The following is a 15349-nucleotide window of genomic DNA, read 5'->3' as shown; positions in this document are numbered from 1 at the left end:
ATCTTAGTATGAATATGTTCTAAAACATTGCGATGAAGAAACTTAAGTGTGGTACCTTGATTGTCCTAACTTTATATTACTATGCTAGTGTGTTTTCATGTAATAAAAAGTTTTCATGTTGCAAGAATGACATGACATCAATTAGCTATGTATCTATTTTGATTATTTTAATAAATACTGTGATGTAATATTTCTAAATTTAATATATTTTTATCCAATATGGAATTTTTAAAAGAATGTTTTCAGCAGAAAATTATTAGTTCAATGTGGGTACATTCTTAGAAACTAGTTGAAAATTCTTTTTATTTTTAATAAATCCTGTTCCTTTAAAAACAAGATTTCACTTTTTATTTCTGCTTTCAAAGTACAAAGGCATGTATTTGATACTGCTCTTGCTATAATATAATTTTGTTTAAAACAGTATTTCATTCAATTTCTAATTAGTAGTAGTTTTTCCAGATGATAGGAAAAATGTTACTTTGCGCGTTTTTTCTTCGTGTACTTACATGCCTAAATAAACTTTGATCAATTATTACATTTTGTAAAGAATATTCTGCTCTTATTCTCATGAAATTTTGGGGAAATTTATCTATTTTATAGATTTTTTTTTTTTGCAGTACTAGACAATGAACACAAGGCCTTGTTATATGCCAAGCCAGCACTCCACTGTTTGAGTCACACCCAGCCCGGTCCTTTTGATTAAATTTTGTTTTTGAGATACAACTTCATTAATGTCTCCTGAGCTTCTTCTGAGCTTAAGATCATTCTGCCATTTCCCCCTGAGTATCTGGAAATATAAACTTGCATCACCATACTTAGCTTGAATTTTTGTTTTGTACTATTGGAATGTGCATAGTAATATATTGCACTGCTCCATATTGATTAATAAGTTACAGTGTTTATTAATTTTATGACAAATTTACTTGGCTAATAAGAATAAAAATTTTGGATTCCTTAGGGATATAATACTTTTACTTTGCTGTTAATTAACTAAAGTCTAATTATTCAATATCCTGATTATTTGGTTCTTTATTTACCTCTTCCTTCTAATTGCCTGTCTTTTAAGGCATTAACTTATGATTAATAGCTGTACCAGGAAGTTTGAAAGAAAAAAACTAATTGTCCCTGAAAGTGCAAATCTAGTTAATAATTAAGTGTATGTAATCTTTAATGAGGGTTTTTTTTGATGGATGAGATTGAACATTTCACCCACCAGTATTTTACAACTACATTTAAGAAAGATATGAGTTCCTCCTATGAAGTAAAATATATAGACATGAAAATAAAATTTTGTTTATACTTGTGTAATTTTAATATAACTCTGGTGTTATCTGTGGTCAGCTTACTTCTTCAACCTCCATTTGTGCAGCTGAGTCATTTTTGCCATGGACTTCATTGTTTTTGTTGAACTTTTCTAATTTTTATCTCTAATTTCCAACCAGAGCAGCCAAAGTGAATTTGATATAATTTTACAAGATAATCTAAATTATTCTTTTTTATTTCCTACCAACAAATGTCCATGTTTTGAAGAGGAAGCCTAGGCTAGACAAGAAATAGTCCTATTACCATATACATTTCAAAGAAAGAACACTTTTAATACATTCCTCATATCTTTAGTCATAAAGAATTCAGAACCCTTAAGGCCAAGAAGGAAGCTGAGGCTAAGATTGTCTAATGATTTGACATCTTGGTGGAAATTTTATTTTATTAATCATGAGATTTGTGGCAGGATATGGCCAGCTAGCTAGTATATGTCTACTGGGAGCTGTCTAAATGCTGTAGTGTTGTCTTAATTTCTATGTCTTATTTCCAGTTGGGTATTTTGGACTTCTGTTTTTATCCCTTTTGGTGACAATTAAAGAACAAGATTGAACCATTGATTCGAAATTATGGGCTGAATGCTAAATAGTCAGTACGTGCCTCAATCAGATGCCTTAGGAATCATTTTCAGGTTGATAAGCACAACAATTTCATTTCATTATCTTTTTGAGTGTCATACATAAATTTTTGCTGTCTCCTCTTTATGTAGGCATAATTATGTTATCAATTAATGACAATCTATTGCTTATAAAGCCCCATTATTTTAGATTTTGGGCTTTGACACTTACAGTGTCTTCATAGAAGATATTTGTGTGTAAGCATGGCAGAGAATTAACGTAACGAGTTGCCTTGACAGATGAATGACATCTGCCTCACATTCTCTGTAAAGTTCTTCTCATATTTTGTGCCCAATTACTGTTTGTTGTTGCATTCTCACAAAATTTGTAATTCTGTAATAAAACTGTTAAAAAGAGTTCCATATGTTTCATTTATTTCCTTTCTTGCTATACTTTACTGCTCTTATCTGTGTCCCCTCCTGAATCCTAAGCAAGAAGGGAAGAATCATGTTCTTTTATAGTGTGCTTTATCTTTGGTACCTAGGGCCAAGATAGCCTCTACATGGATACTGAATTGCATCTTTAGAATAAATAGAAAATAAATTTTATTTTTATAATTATGGATTTATTTTAAGCAAATATGATGTGATCTCAAGAATTCCAACAGACAGTATTGACTTTACATTTTGTCCTGTACACAGCCACTGTAAATATGTCTCAGGGGTGTCAGTGTGGGTCTGCATTTTCTTTTGCTGATGGTGCTGCAGTTTCAGTCTGGCTTTGCTAGCCATGTACTCTACCACTGCCATGCCTCCAACCTTATTGTGCATTGGCTATTTTTGAGATCAAATCTTGCTTTCTGCTGGGGCTTATGCCTGGACCATGATTTACTGATTTTACTTTTCCTGTAAATGATGGATGGTAGGTATGAATCAGTATTCCCAGTTTCTTCCACTGAGATAGATTCTAGTAGATTTTTCTACCTTCGCTGGTCCAAAACTGTGATTCCTTTGATTTTAGTCTACTAGAGAGTTAAGATGACAAATGAATGCCAATATATGTAGCTACTGGTTGAAAGAGGTGTCTCATAAAATATTCTGCCAGGGTTCGTTTTGAACCACAGTCTTCATAAGTAATTAGGATAACAAACATGAGCCACCAGTTCCCAGAGTTGGTCTAATTTTATATAATTAACATAGATTGCACAGCCCATCTATTATCCAGCCAAACTGGTACAAGGGAGAGTAGATCAGCCTACCACTAATCTTTGACTGTCATTGTGATAGGTTATCAAGGACTTAGATTCCTAATGGTCACATCAGTCATGGCTCAGTGAGCTCTGTATGCAAACACATAACTCGTATGGGCACAAGTGTCTTCAGCTCAGAATTTGTTATCAAGCTTGATCTGAGTATCACTGCATTGGTTTGCTTAAGCATTTGCCATGCATAGATGCTGCTTCATTCAAGAAGGCTACATGATAATTTTGCTTGGTTCTCATGATAGACATAGGTGACAAAGAAAACACCAATTAACTATACTCACCTTTTGTACCTTTGGCATACAGTGTTTCTTTCCCAGAGATCAAGGTTGTTGTTATCCCTTCATGTCCAAGAAAATTCAATGAAGTTATTAAATACACCCTTTTCCCCCCAATCGTCTACCACGCTGACCCATACATTTTATATGGAAGGATTAAGTGCAATTGTTACACAGTCTTGTGACTACATTCAAGCCATTGTATTACACACTCTAAATGGCTCAACCATATGATGTCAATTGTGTCTCAACAAAGCATGCTCTCAAGGAAAAATATGAAATAGTATTTGAAGGTGGAGTTGGTGGATTGGTGTCTAGTGATAGTGGAAAAATTGGTGGAAAATGGCCCAAATATAAACTTAGAGCCAACAGAACTTTTACAATATCTAAAACAAAATGTATAAAAGAATATTCAGAAAGGAGGACAAGACATTTTTTGGCTAAGGGAGTCACATACCACTCAAGAATTGTGTAAGGTAATGATTGACAATTGACACTTGGATTTGACAATGACCATACTAATTAGGGTTTTCATAAAGTGACAGGAGGTAAAGTCTATTGGGATTATGAGAAAGAATGAGAAGATAAGGATGTTCAAACAGTGGTTTTACATATTTCTAAGCATTAAAGATAGACAGATGGATATAGTGGTAGCTGAAGAAGGATGTGGGGTCAAACTTTATTGAGATTATTATCAATATTAAAATTTTCTGTTTTTAAAATGGTAACAATGTAATCAAAACAGATTGATGCAGAAGAGACAAGAACATAATAAATATTCTTTTTAAAATTTTTTATGGTGAAAATACCATACAGAAGGGTTACAATTACATGAGCAAGGTAATGAGTACATTTCTTATCAAGCATTGTTGCCTCCTCCTTTGTTTCCCATCCCTTCCCATCCACCTCCCCCCCCCGCCCCCACCTCCCATTCCTTCCTTCCCTGGTGCCAAAGTTGTAAAGTTTGTTTTTCAATATAATGTCTTGTACATCTCATTGTTGCAATGGGTCCACCTGTATCCCTAGTTAAACAATTTATTTTTTCCCTTCCCTCCTCAAATTATACCAACATCAAATACAGTGAAAACAGGGGGAGGGACATATAAAGCAACAAAGAAATCATCTTATAAATATGTTAGAAACAATAGCAAGAAAGAAAAACCATTTGATTCCTTATCTTGGGGTTCATTTCACCTAACATCAACTTATCTGATCGTTTCTGCCCCTATGACCCAGCAATCCCACTTTTGGGCATTTACCCGTATGATCACAAACATGATCATACTAAAGCTACCAGCACAACTATGTTTATTGCAGCATTATTTACCATAGCTAAGATACGGAACCAACCCAGATGCCCCTCAGTAGGTGAATGGATCAAGAAAATGTGGTATATATACACAATGGAATTCTATGTCTCCATCAGAAAGAATGACATTGCCCCATTTGTTAGGAATGGAAAGACTTGGAAAATTTATATTAAGTGAAGTAAGCCAGGCCCAAAGAAGCATAGGTCCCATGGTTTCCCTTATTTGCAATAACTAGTATATATCTGAGATAAATATTTTTGTATCTGTGAAAGCAAGAAGGTTTAATACTATTTTCTCTTAGAGACCTGGAAGTTAGAAGTTCAAAAGCATAATTGCTTTTATTTTTTTGTGGCTTGTATTTCTTCTACCTTCTGTCTGTCTGTCTGTCTCTGTCTCCTTCCTCCCAACCCACCACCAATCTCTTTGTGTTTGTGTGTGTGTGTCAGTTCAGGGGCTTCAACTCAGGGCCTAGGTGATGTCCCTGAGATTTTTTTTTGTCAGTTGTGGGATTTAAACTCTGGGTCTAGGTGCTGCCCTAACACTTGAGCCACAGAGCCACTTCCTTTTCTGGTGGTTAATTGGAGATGAGTCTCATGAACATTTCTGTCTGGGCTGGCTTTGAACCATGACCCTCAGATCTCACCCTCTTGAGTAGCATAGATTACAGGCGTGAGCCACCACCACTCCACTACAGAAGCTTAAAGCTAGCAATCTAGCACTTGATCCACAGCTCCAGTTCTTTTTTTAAAAAAATTTTTTAAATTCAAATTAAGAGTCTCAGGGACTTTCCTGCCTCGGCTATCTTCAAACCACAATCCTCAAATCTGAGCATCCTTAGTAGTTAAGAATATAGGTTTTAGTCAGTAGTACTTTAATCTCTTCTTGAAAGTTCACAAGTCAAATTTAGTGGTGACCACCAATATGGCTCAGTTACCTTAACTCTACCTTTTAAACAACATAGTCTTCATACATAGTCATTGCCTAAAATATTGCAGGTAAAGACTTCAACATAGCAATTTGGATGGGAAGGATTAGAGAGAATCATAGTAATTCAGTTCATACTGACTAATGTTAACAGTTGTTAAATTTAAATATATTGGATAACATAGAGCATACATACGTAAGCACATCTGAATCCTGTACTCATTTATATTGTTTGTTAATATGGGGTAACTAGTAAACAAAAAATTATTTTAAATGTGTTGTGGTTAAGTATGTAGAAAAGTAATAAGGAGATATGGAGATGGAACATGACAGGCATGTGTGGTATTTTGTATCATTTGACAAGAGATATCAACAGAGATCCTTGAATATAATACTTGTCACAGAAAACAGCATATATTTATGCCATAAGCTAAGTGGCAATTAACATATTTAAGAACTATCTAGAGAACCCAGTGCCTGCATGAAGATCCAAAAGTTATTAAGTAGAAGCTCCTTATCTTTTGTAATTTCTTTGTTTACTCAAAAGTTAAAGATACCAGGGAATCATATGATATCTCCATAGACATTAAAGGAAGTATAATTGACTTGGAGATAAAAGCATAATCCAAAGTGCACAATTCAGTGGGTTTTGACAGTTGTAAAACATTGTGCAGCTCTCACTCTTCCAGAAATTGCACCCATTAAAGGATTCTTCTTTGGCATTTTTTTTTTTTTTTGGTCAGTTATGGGGCTTGAACTCTGGGCCTGAGCACTGTTCTTCAGCTCTTCAGCTCAAGACGAGTGTTCTACCACTTGAGCCACAGGGCCACTTCCGGTTTTCTGGAGTGCTCTACCACTTGAGACACAGCACCACTTCCGGTTTTCTGGCGGTTAGTTGGAGATAAGAGTTTCACCGACTACTTTCCTGCCTGGGCTGGCTGTGAACCGTGATCCTCAGATCTCAGCCTCCCGAGTAGCTAGGATTACAGGCGTGAGCCACCGGCGCCTGGCTGGCATGTTATTAGTCCTCAGCCCCTTTAATCATGGTACACTGACCATGTACTATTTCTGGAAGCATAGGTGACTGGCATACTCTTTATTTGTTTAATAGTATTCCTTATAATAGCAACAGCCAGATAACCAATCCAATAAACTTTTCAGTAGCTTGAATTGTCATACAAATAATATGTATTGGAATCCAGTTTAAATCTTGTCATTGGAACTCTGAAGTATGTATCTTTAGAGTCTATGTAGGTTGCCTCCTAATGATTGAATTAAATGTTATAAGTATTTGCCTTTTCCTTAATTTAAATGCAAGTGAGGGTATATCTATCTGATCTATTTATCTATTATCTATTTACTCATTCATATTTATATTTATATATGTACACACATATATATAGACATATGTATATGCCTTAATCACCTAGATATATGTTAATTTTTAATCTTTCTTCATGTAAAGGTCAGCCTTTCAATCAGAGCTACAACTAAATCTGGAAATTTGTTCCAGGCTTTCTCACTAGCGTCATTAATGTATGTAGGAACTCTGCAAAACTTATGTGGCCATTTGTCATAGGAGCTACTTAGCTATTCAAAATACTGAAAGTTTATTTGGTGCTGATACTTCTGGAAGCCCTTCCAGAAATCTTAGAAGAGCTTCCAGGATCCTTTGGCATCTTCAAGTATAGCCTCATAAAATAGATTAAATAAATTTGCAAGCATTATGCAATTCTGTGCTGAAGAGAATATATGACTCCAGATAAAAATGTCTAGTAGTAACTAAACTGTAGTCTGTGGGGGAAGTAATAACTTTCCAATTGAACAAAACAACAAATAGAACAGAAACCCCAAAGAAGTTTTTCTTCTGACTTTAATGAAATAGTTACCAAACCCCCTGAACTTTACCTATATTTTATGGCTATACTTGAAGTTTAATTTCAATAAGATAAAGAAACTGGTGCATATTTCAACTGAAAATATACTGTAATAAATAGTATATAGTATATGGCTGATATCACTGTTTAGTCAACAAGAAGAAAAAGAATACTCCCAAGTAGCAAGATGGTTCTGGATAACTTTCCATCGCTTAAACTTTTCTTATCTAGAGAAATTTTTAAAAGGCATATATTTAATGAAGTTATACATAGATCATATATATGTATGTTGAAAATAGGATATAGAAAACCACCAATAACTTAAAAGGGGAAGGGAGAGTTAGGTGCTGGTGGCTTATGTTTGTATTCGTAACTTCTCAGGAGGCTGGGATCTGAGGAATGAGGATTGAAGCCAGTCTGGGCTGAAAGGTCCATGAGACTCCACAACCACCAGCCCCACAAAGCTGGAAGTGGAGCTGTGGCTCATGTGGTACAGTGCTAGCTTTGGGCAACAAAGCTCTGGAACAAAGCTCCCAGACCCTGAGTTCAAGCCCCAGGAAAGGCACATACACACACACACACACACACACACACACACACACACACACACACACACACACACACACACACACACACACACACACACACAGTAACAAACAAAAACAACAAAACAAAAAAAGAAAGGGAAGGGAGAAGAGTTAAGAAGTATAATTTGAATGGAAAGAATTTTATACTTACTGTAAATATAATGAAAATGATTTGTACAATTAATTTATACCATTAATTTTTTATTGTAAGTGTGATGTGCAGAGGGGTTACAGTTACATAAGTAAGGTAATGAGTAAATTTTTTGTAGAACATTGTTACCCACTCCCTTGTGTTCTCTCACTTTCCCTCCCCTTCAAGTCCGCTCTCCCCACTAGTTGTAAAATTCATTCCAACATAGTGTCTGTTAGTCTCTTTGGTACATTGGTTCACCCTTTGTCACTTGGTCTCATCATTTTGCTATTCCCCTTCCCTTCCCCAAATCAGAAAAATACATACACGGTACACAGGTTACCAAAATCAAAAACAGGATGATGGGATAAACGAAAGGAAGAAAGAACAAATAGGAAAAATAATAACTTTACATAGTACATTAAAAAAACAAAAACAAAAGCAAAAATAAAAACAAAAAAAGTCTTGCTTTGGAGTTCATTTTGATAAGCATCATTTCATTTGCTCATATGTTCATATCTATTGAGGTATAGTGATGGCCTTCTAGGACTATCCTAGACATATACTAATTCTATTATATATATTATATTCCATTAATATAATATATATTCCATTATATATAAATAGCTCGAGAAAATGTGATAGAAATCTATATCCATATATCTATATCTATATCTATAGCTATCATATTTTCTCAATCTATTCCCATTCATCTATAAGAGGCATCTGGGTTAGTTCCATATTTTAGCTATGATAAATAATGCCGCAATGAACATACTGTGCTGGTAGCTTTAGTATGGTCTTGTCTGTGGTCCTTTGGGTAAATGCCCAGGAGTGGAATTTCTGAATCATAAGGGAGTTCTATGTTTAGCCCTTTTAGGAAACCCCATACTACTTTCCAGAGTGGTTGAACAAGTTTACCCTCCCCCCCAACAGTGTATTAGTGTCCCTTTTGGCCACATCCCCTCCAGCACTTTTGTTATTTGTTTTCTTGATAATGGCCATTTTAACTGTGGTGAGGTGGAATCTCAATGTAGTTTTAGTTTGCATTTCTTTTATGTCCAATGATTTTGAACATTTCTTTATTGTCTATTGGCTGTTCTCATTTCCTCTCCAGAGAAGTCTCTTTTTAATTCTTTAACCCATTTATTAATAGGGTGGTAATTTCTTTGAGGATTTGTTACTAGGGGGTTTAATTTTTTGAGCTCTATGGATATTTTTGATATATGGCCCTTGTCTGTTGTATAGTTAGTGAAGATCTTCTCCCAATCTGTGGGCTTTCTATTTATCTAATGAGCCATGTACTTTGCTATGCAGATGCTCTGCAATTTCAATGTACTATTACTTTTTTAAATGCATATATTTCCAGGCTTAGAAATATACATCTGTAATCCCAGCACTCTACAAACTGAGACAGGCTACATAGTGACATCATCACTATAGATCAAAAGCAAATCAAAATATAAAAATTGGGATAACCGTTGAAAAAATTAATGTAGTCCTGAACTTAGGGTCTGGGCACTATTCCTGAACTTTTTGCTCAAGGCTAGTGTTCTACCACTTGAGTAACAGCTCTACTTCTGGCTTTTGTATTGATTAACTAGGGAGAAGAGACTCAAGGATTTTCATGGCAGGCTGATTTCAAACCTTGATTCTCTGATCTCATTTGCTAGCATTACAAGAATAAGCCACTGCGCGCCCCCTCCCAACCATGAAAGTATTTTGGAAACTGTAAGAAAGTTGGTCATAGTAGCAGAGAGAAGATCCTGTAGTTTAGGCTAGTTAGTTATTCTGCACTTTGGATTGACAAGCCAGGGGTATTACAGAAGCTGGATTTTTGGCTGCTTGAGAAATAGAACATTATTTGCAAATGAGTAGCTTATTAGAATAAAAACACAATAGAGATGCTGATTTTCTTAAAGAAAATTGGACCCCCAACTGTACTTATGTTGGATAGATTCCATATATTCTCAACTATCTTTCTCCTCCATCACATTTGTTCCCAAAAGAAGAGACAGATTGGAACTCACAAAGAGATAATCATTTCACGGATATAAGGTGATAAGAGCTTTTTCAGTATTAAAACTGAACCTTTTTGGAAGAAGTACACATAGGTAGATTTAAAACTTCAAATATACAAAAATAGACTGATTTGTAAGTAAATGAAAAAAATTATGCAGCATCTTAATTTTGTCACATGGAATAGTAGAGTTAGAATTGTTTCAGTGCTCTCCTAAATCCATAGACTATGAAATAATGACAATTTCAGTAATGCTTAAAGTGGCAATAAAATGTAATTTTTACTTTATCCTAACTAGAGTTTAAATTAAAGTCCCAATAACTTTGACTGACTTATTAAGGAATGACATATGTTAGCTATTCAAATATTTATTAAGTCATTTCAGAACATCTACTATAAGAGCGTTCATATTTTTTAAAAAATCTTTTAGCTTACTTGTAATATTTTTGGGGGTGGATAGAGCTGGACTAGGCTAGAAGTACCCAGAGACAGGATGCCTGCCTAAAGCATCCCTATCCAGGGTAAAACTGGACTGCCATATCTCCAAGGAGGACCATTCAGTAAGCAACTTCGTTTTCTGTGCTTTTCCATTGGATTTTCATTACTATAGAATGAAGAGATGAACTACATATGAAGACCATTTTTTGACAGCTTGAATTGTTTCATATATCAAAAATGTTCTCCGGGTGCCTGTGGCTCACGCCTATAATCCTAGCTACTCAGGAGGCTGAGATCTGAGGATCACGGTTCAAAACCAGCCCAGGCAAGGAAAGTCCGGAGACTTATCTCCAATAAGCCACTAGAAAACAGGAAGTGGCGCTCTGGCTCAAGTGGTAGAGCACTCGCCTTGAGCTGGAGAGTGCAGGGACAGCGCCCAGGCCCAGAGTTCAAGCCCCATGACCGACCAAAAGAAAAAAAAGTGCAAAAACATACAACAATAGGTGATAATCAGTTTTTAACATTTAGCTGTTCCAACATTTAGCAGTTAAAAGTGAAATGAAAATGGGACAAGCTTGATAATGAACATTCCACAGTTATTTCTTAAGAAAATACCCAAAATATTATGTGTTTTACATAATATATGACTCTCCTTTTGTGTATACACCTTCTCCCATACATTCAAATGCACAAAATGATGTAAATTTTATGTAGTTTTAAAAATGCCTCTTTGTAGCAATTTTTTGCTTGGTGGTATTGGGTTGAACTCTGCCTTGTACTTACAAGGCAAGTACTCTACCACTTGGGCTATGCCCCCAGCTTTTTATGATTTTGATAGGTCAGGATCCTAAATCTTTACCAGAATTAGTCTGGGAGGGATGCGAATCTTCTGCCTTCTGTGTAGCCAGGGACCACATACATCCCCATAACAATAATCAGTATTGTTTTTGTGCCAATAATAGAGCTTAAACTCAAGACCTTAAGCTCTTGGCTGGCATTTTTTCCATGATACCATTTGAGTGGTATCTTTCAACTTTTTGCAGGTAGGAGTCTTTTGGAGATAAGAGTCTTTCAGATTCCTCTGCCTAGGCTGGCTTCAAACCTTGGTCTTCAGTTCTCAATCTCCTTAGAATGTAGGATTATTCATGCGAACCAGCAGTAATTACTTTTAACTGTTACTTTATGTGATTTTAGTCCACAAGCTGGTACTTACTTTTCAAAATATGTTGAAGGAATAGATAAGAATCTTTGCTGAGAACATTTTCAGCATAGCAAGATGAAAAATCATAACATTTATTTCATTGACCTAAACAGTAAGAAGCAAAACAGTGGAAATAATTGTTTGCCTCCAGAAATAAAATAGAAATAGTTCAAAAAACTATATTTGAATGTTAATGGTTTCTATAGAACAGGTAACATTTTTATTACTTTAATATATAAAAATCAGTTACTGTTAAAGAGGTGTTACCTAGCAAATCATATTTTCTATTTTTATTTTGAGACAAATGTTTAAAATATTTTTGTATTTAGTACTTTTCTTTGACTAAACATATCAACAAATTGACACTATTTTTAATGTAGCAAATGAAGTGATATTTTTGCCTGATTATTTTAGAAAAACTGGCTTGTATAAATAAAACAAGTCCATATTTATTTTGAGTATCTCAAGAATTATGTATATTTATTTCTGTGCTCTTTAATATTTTTGTTGTAGTAAGTCAACTCAGGGTCTTGTACCTGTTAGGCAAGCACTATTCTACTCTGGATGTTTTTCTGTTTTTTAATGGTACTTTTCTTACAAGGTCTCATCTCTTCCTTTGCTTTGGCTGGGTTAGAACTCAATACTTTTATCTCTGCCTCCTAAGCTGTCTTTTTATATTCTTACTCTGGTTATTTTAAGTAATTTTACATAATTATGTTGTTTCTCTTCTGCTAAATTGTTGCATACATGTTGTCTTTTCTAAAATGTATATCTGTTCTGGATAGTTTTTATGCAAACCAATTGGGGCTTTTAAGGTTAAATAAGTACCGGTTTATTTCATGTAACTATTTTTTAATGCAGGAACTTTCTTTAAACTTTTGTATCTGGATCATTCTGTTCTCTAAGATTCTTTATATGGATGATCATATTTAATCTTCTTAGCAATTCTTTCCATATGACATTGTTATTCCTAATTCACAGATGAGGAAGAGGCTAATATGATCTCCCAGTGATATAAATTGTATAGGCCCAGATGTGTCTATAAAAGCCAGCTCTTAGTCACGTTGAAATATGCCACATGCTGATTTCTTAATTTTTAATTTAATTTTATTGTGAGTGTGATGTACAGAGGGGTTGCAGTTACATATGTAAGGTAGTGAGTACATTTCTTGTCTAACTTATTACCTCCTCCCTCATTTTTCTCCCACTTTCCCTTCCTCCCAACCCCACAGCCAATTTGTACAGTTCATTTTCAATATATTCTAGTTCAATATTATTGCATCAATAGAAGAACTCCACTATTTTACAATCTAGTGTTATGTATCATGATACAATCCAATGAAAAGACAACACAATTTGAAGAATTCAAATAGTTTATCAAGGGTGTAGCAGAGCACTTTTAGTATTAATTCCAGTATTAGATACTAGAATTTTAAGCCGGGCACCAGTGGCTCACACCTGCAATCCTAGCTACTCAGGTGGCTGAGATCTGAGGATCCCAGCTCAAAGCCAGCCTGGGCAGGAAAGTCTGTGAGACTCTTATCTCCAATAAACCACTAGAAAACTGGAAGTGGCACTTTGGCTCAAGCAGTAGAACTCTCGCCTTGAGCTGAAGAGCTGAAGGATAGTGCCCAAGCCCAGAGTTCAAGCCCCATGACTGACCAAAAAAAATTATAGATACTAGAATTTTAGCTTGGCTTGTCACAGGCTTCATTTTAAGGGGTTTAATAATAGTTATAATGATCTGAATGTTGACATATTTTGGAACATGAAATAAGTTATATACTTTGTGCTCTGTTTTATGCAAAAGTCCTACATAATAATAGTACTAATCGTAATAATACAATATTTCTTTTTTTAATGCAGTGGGATGCATCCTACTTTTATCTTGGAGTTCACTTCTGTGGCTTGGATTTATCACAGTAGCTTTCGTCTTCGATCTGAGTGTTGACTAAAGAGCAAGCAAAGACATGAGGAGATTTGTCTACTGCAAGGTGGTTCTAGCCACTTCTTTGATGTGGGTCCTTGTGGATGTCTTCTTACTCCTGTACTTCAGTGAGTGTAACAAATGTGATGACAAGAAGGAGAGATCCCTGCTGCCTGCACTGAGGGGTGAGTACTCACAGGACAAGTAGTGGCTAATCTTGACAACATACAAAACCTCCAGAGTAATTTTTGCCTGATTGATTGGAAGAGCATTTTGACAGATCTCTTAATATAAATTCAGTCAAAAGGAAGCTACTTTCCTTTCCTTGTTTTTTTCCTTGTGGAAAAAATAAGGACTAACAAGCCTCTGGTACGTTTCAGTCACCATCATTCCAGTGTTCTGAGCGAACATTCAAATTTGACAGAAAGTACAACCTAGACTTCCAGAAGCCAATATCTTTCAAAGAACAAATAACACACATAGGAAAAGCCCTACAATGAGGGAGATTATGGTTGAAGCACACAGTAAAGATCTCTAACTTAAAATAATACATATTTAAGACTAGATTCAAGCTGCAGGTAGCAATCTGTTAAGGACAAAAATATAATTTTAAGTATTTTATAAAGTCATTCTGTCTCAGTAATTTTTTTCCTCATAGGCTTCTTTCAATGTCTAGATAACAGTGAATCCTAAGGAAACATAATAATGGTGATTTACCAAGTAAAGGCATAGAGACTCATTTTCTGAAAAAATGATTCCACATAATTTTCTCTATGCTTCCTTTTTGAATGACTTTGAGATCCAAAATGTATTTATATTTTTAAAATATTTTTGTAAATGGGTTTCCTAAGTTCTTAAGAGTACTCAAAATTAGTTTTATTGTCATTGAAGTGACAGATTCTCTGCTTATTGCAAGTTTTCTGCATTCATGTGTGCATGTTTAAAACAAAAAATCCTAGTGGAAATATTAGCAACTTTTTGAAAAGTGAATCTAAATTAAGTTACGGGTTGAGATATCATTTTAATGGCCATAATATTATGTATGTGTGCATACACACGCGCACACACACATGCCAGTTCTTGGGCTTGAAAGCAGGGCCTGGACACTGTCCATGAGTCTTTTGGCTCTAGGCTAGACCTCTACCACTTGAGCCACAGATCTACGTCTGGATTTCTTGTGGTTAATTGGAGACAAGAGTCTCATGACTTTTCTTCTGGGGCTGTTTTTGAACTGCAATTACAGGCTTCCTGCTTTGGCTGGTTTCAAGCTGAAATCCTCAGATCTCAACCTCCTAAGTAGTTAGGAGTATAGGAGTGAAACACTGGTGCCTGCCTTTAATATTCTTTTAATGTTATAAGTATTTTGACATGACTTTTTTGTCAAAGAAATCTAATACATTTCATTAAAGTTGTATTCAATTTAAAGAAACATGTAGAGCACATCTGAAAATTAATTTTTAGATAGTACTTTGGATAACTTGTTCTTGTTCAGGGAAATTTTGAGTAACTTTATTTTCAG

The 15349-nt window shown here is 35.1% G+C and overlaps 1 protein-coding gene across 1 annotated transcript in view; it reads left to right on the top strand.

Annotated features, from left to right (window-relative positions):
- Galnt13 (polypeptide N-acetylgalactosaminyltransferase 13) overlaps window positions 1–15349 on the top strand; it is a 544599-nt gene that overhangs the window by 55963 nt on the left and 473287 nt on the right. The window contains exon 3 of the mRNA XM_070023111.1: window positions 13770–14015. Within this exon, the coding sequence (XP_069879212.1) occupies window positions 13874–14015 (142 nt within the window). The 5' untranslated portion in view covers window positions 13770–13873. The remainder of the gene's footprint in view (window positions 1–13769; window positions 14016–15349) is intronic.

The sequence above is a fragment of the Dipodomys merriami genome, unplaced genomic scaffold, assembly GCF_024711535.1.
Source record: "Dipodomys merriami isolate MVZ:Mamm:240054 unplaced genomic scaffold, mDipMer1.0.p SCAF_1, whole genome shotgun sequence".
NCBI classification, from domain to species: Eukaryota; Metazoa; Chordata; class Mammalia; order Rodentia; family Heteromyidae; genus Dipodomys; species Dipodomys merriami.
This window is presented reverse-complemented; position numbering and strand designations above follow the sequence as displayed.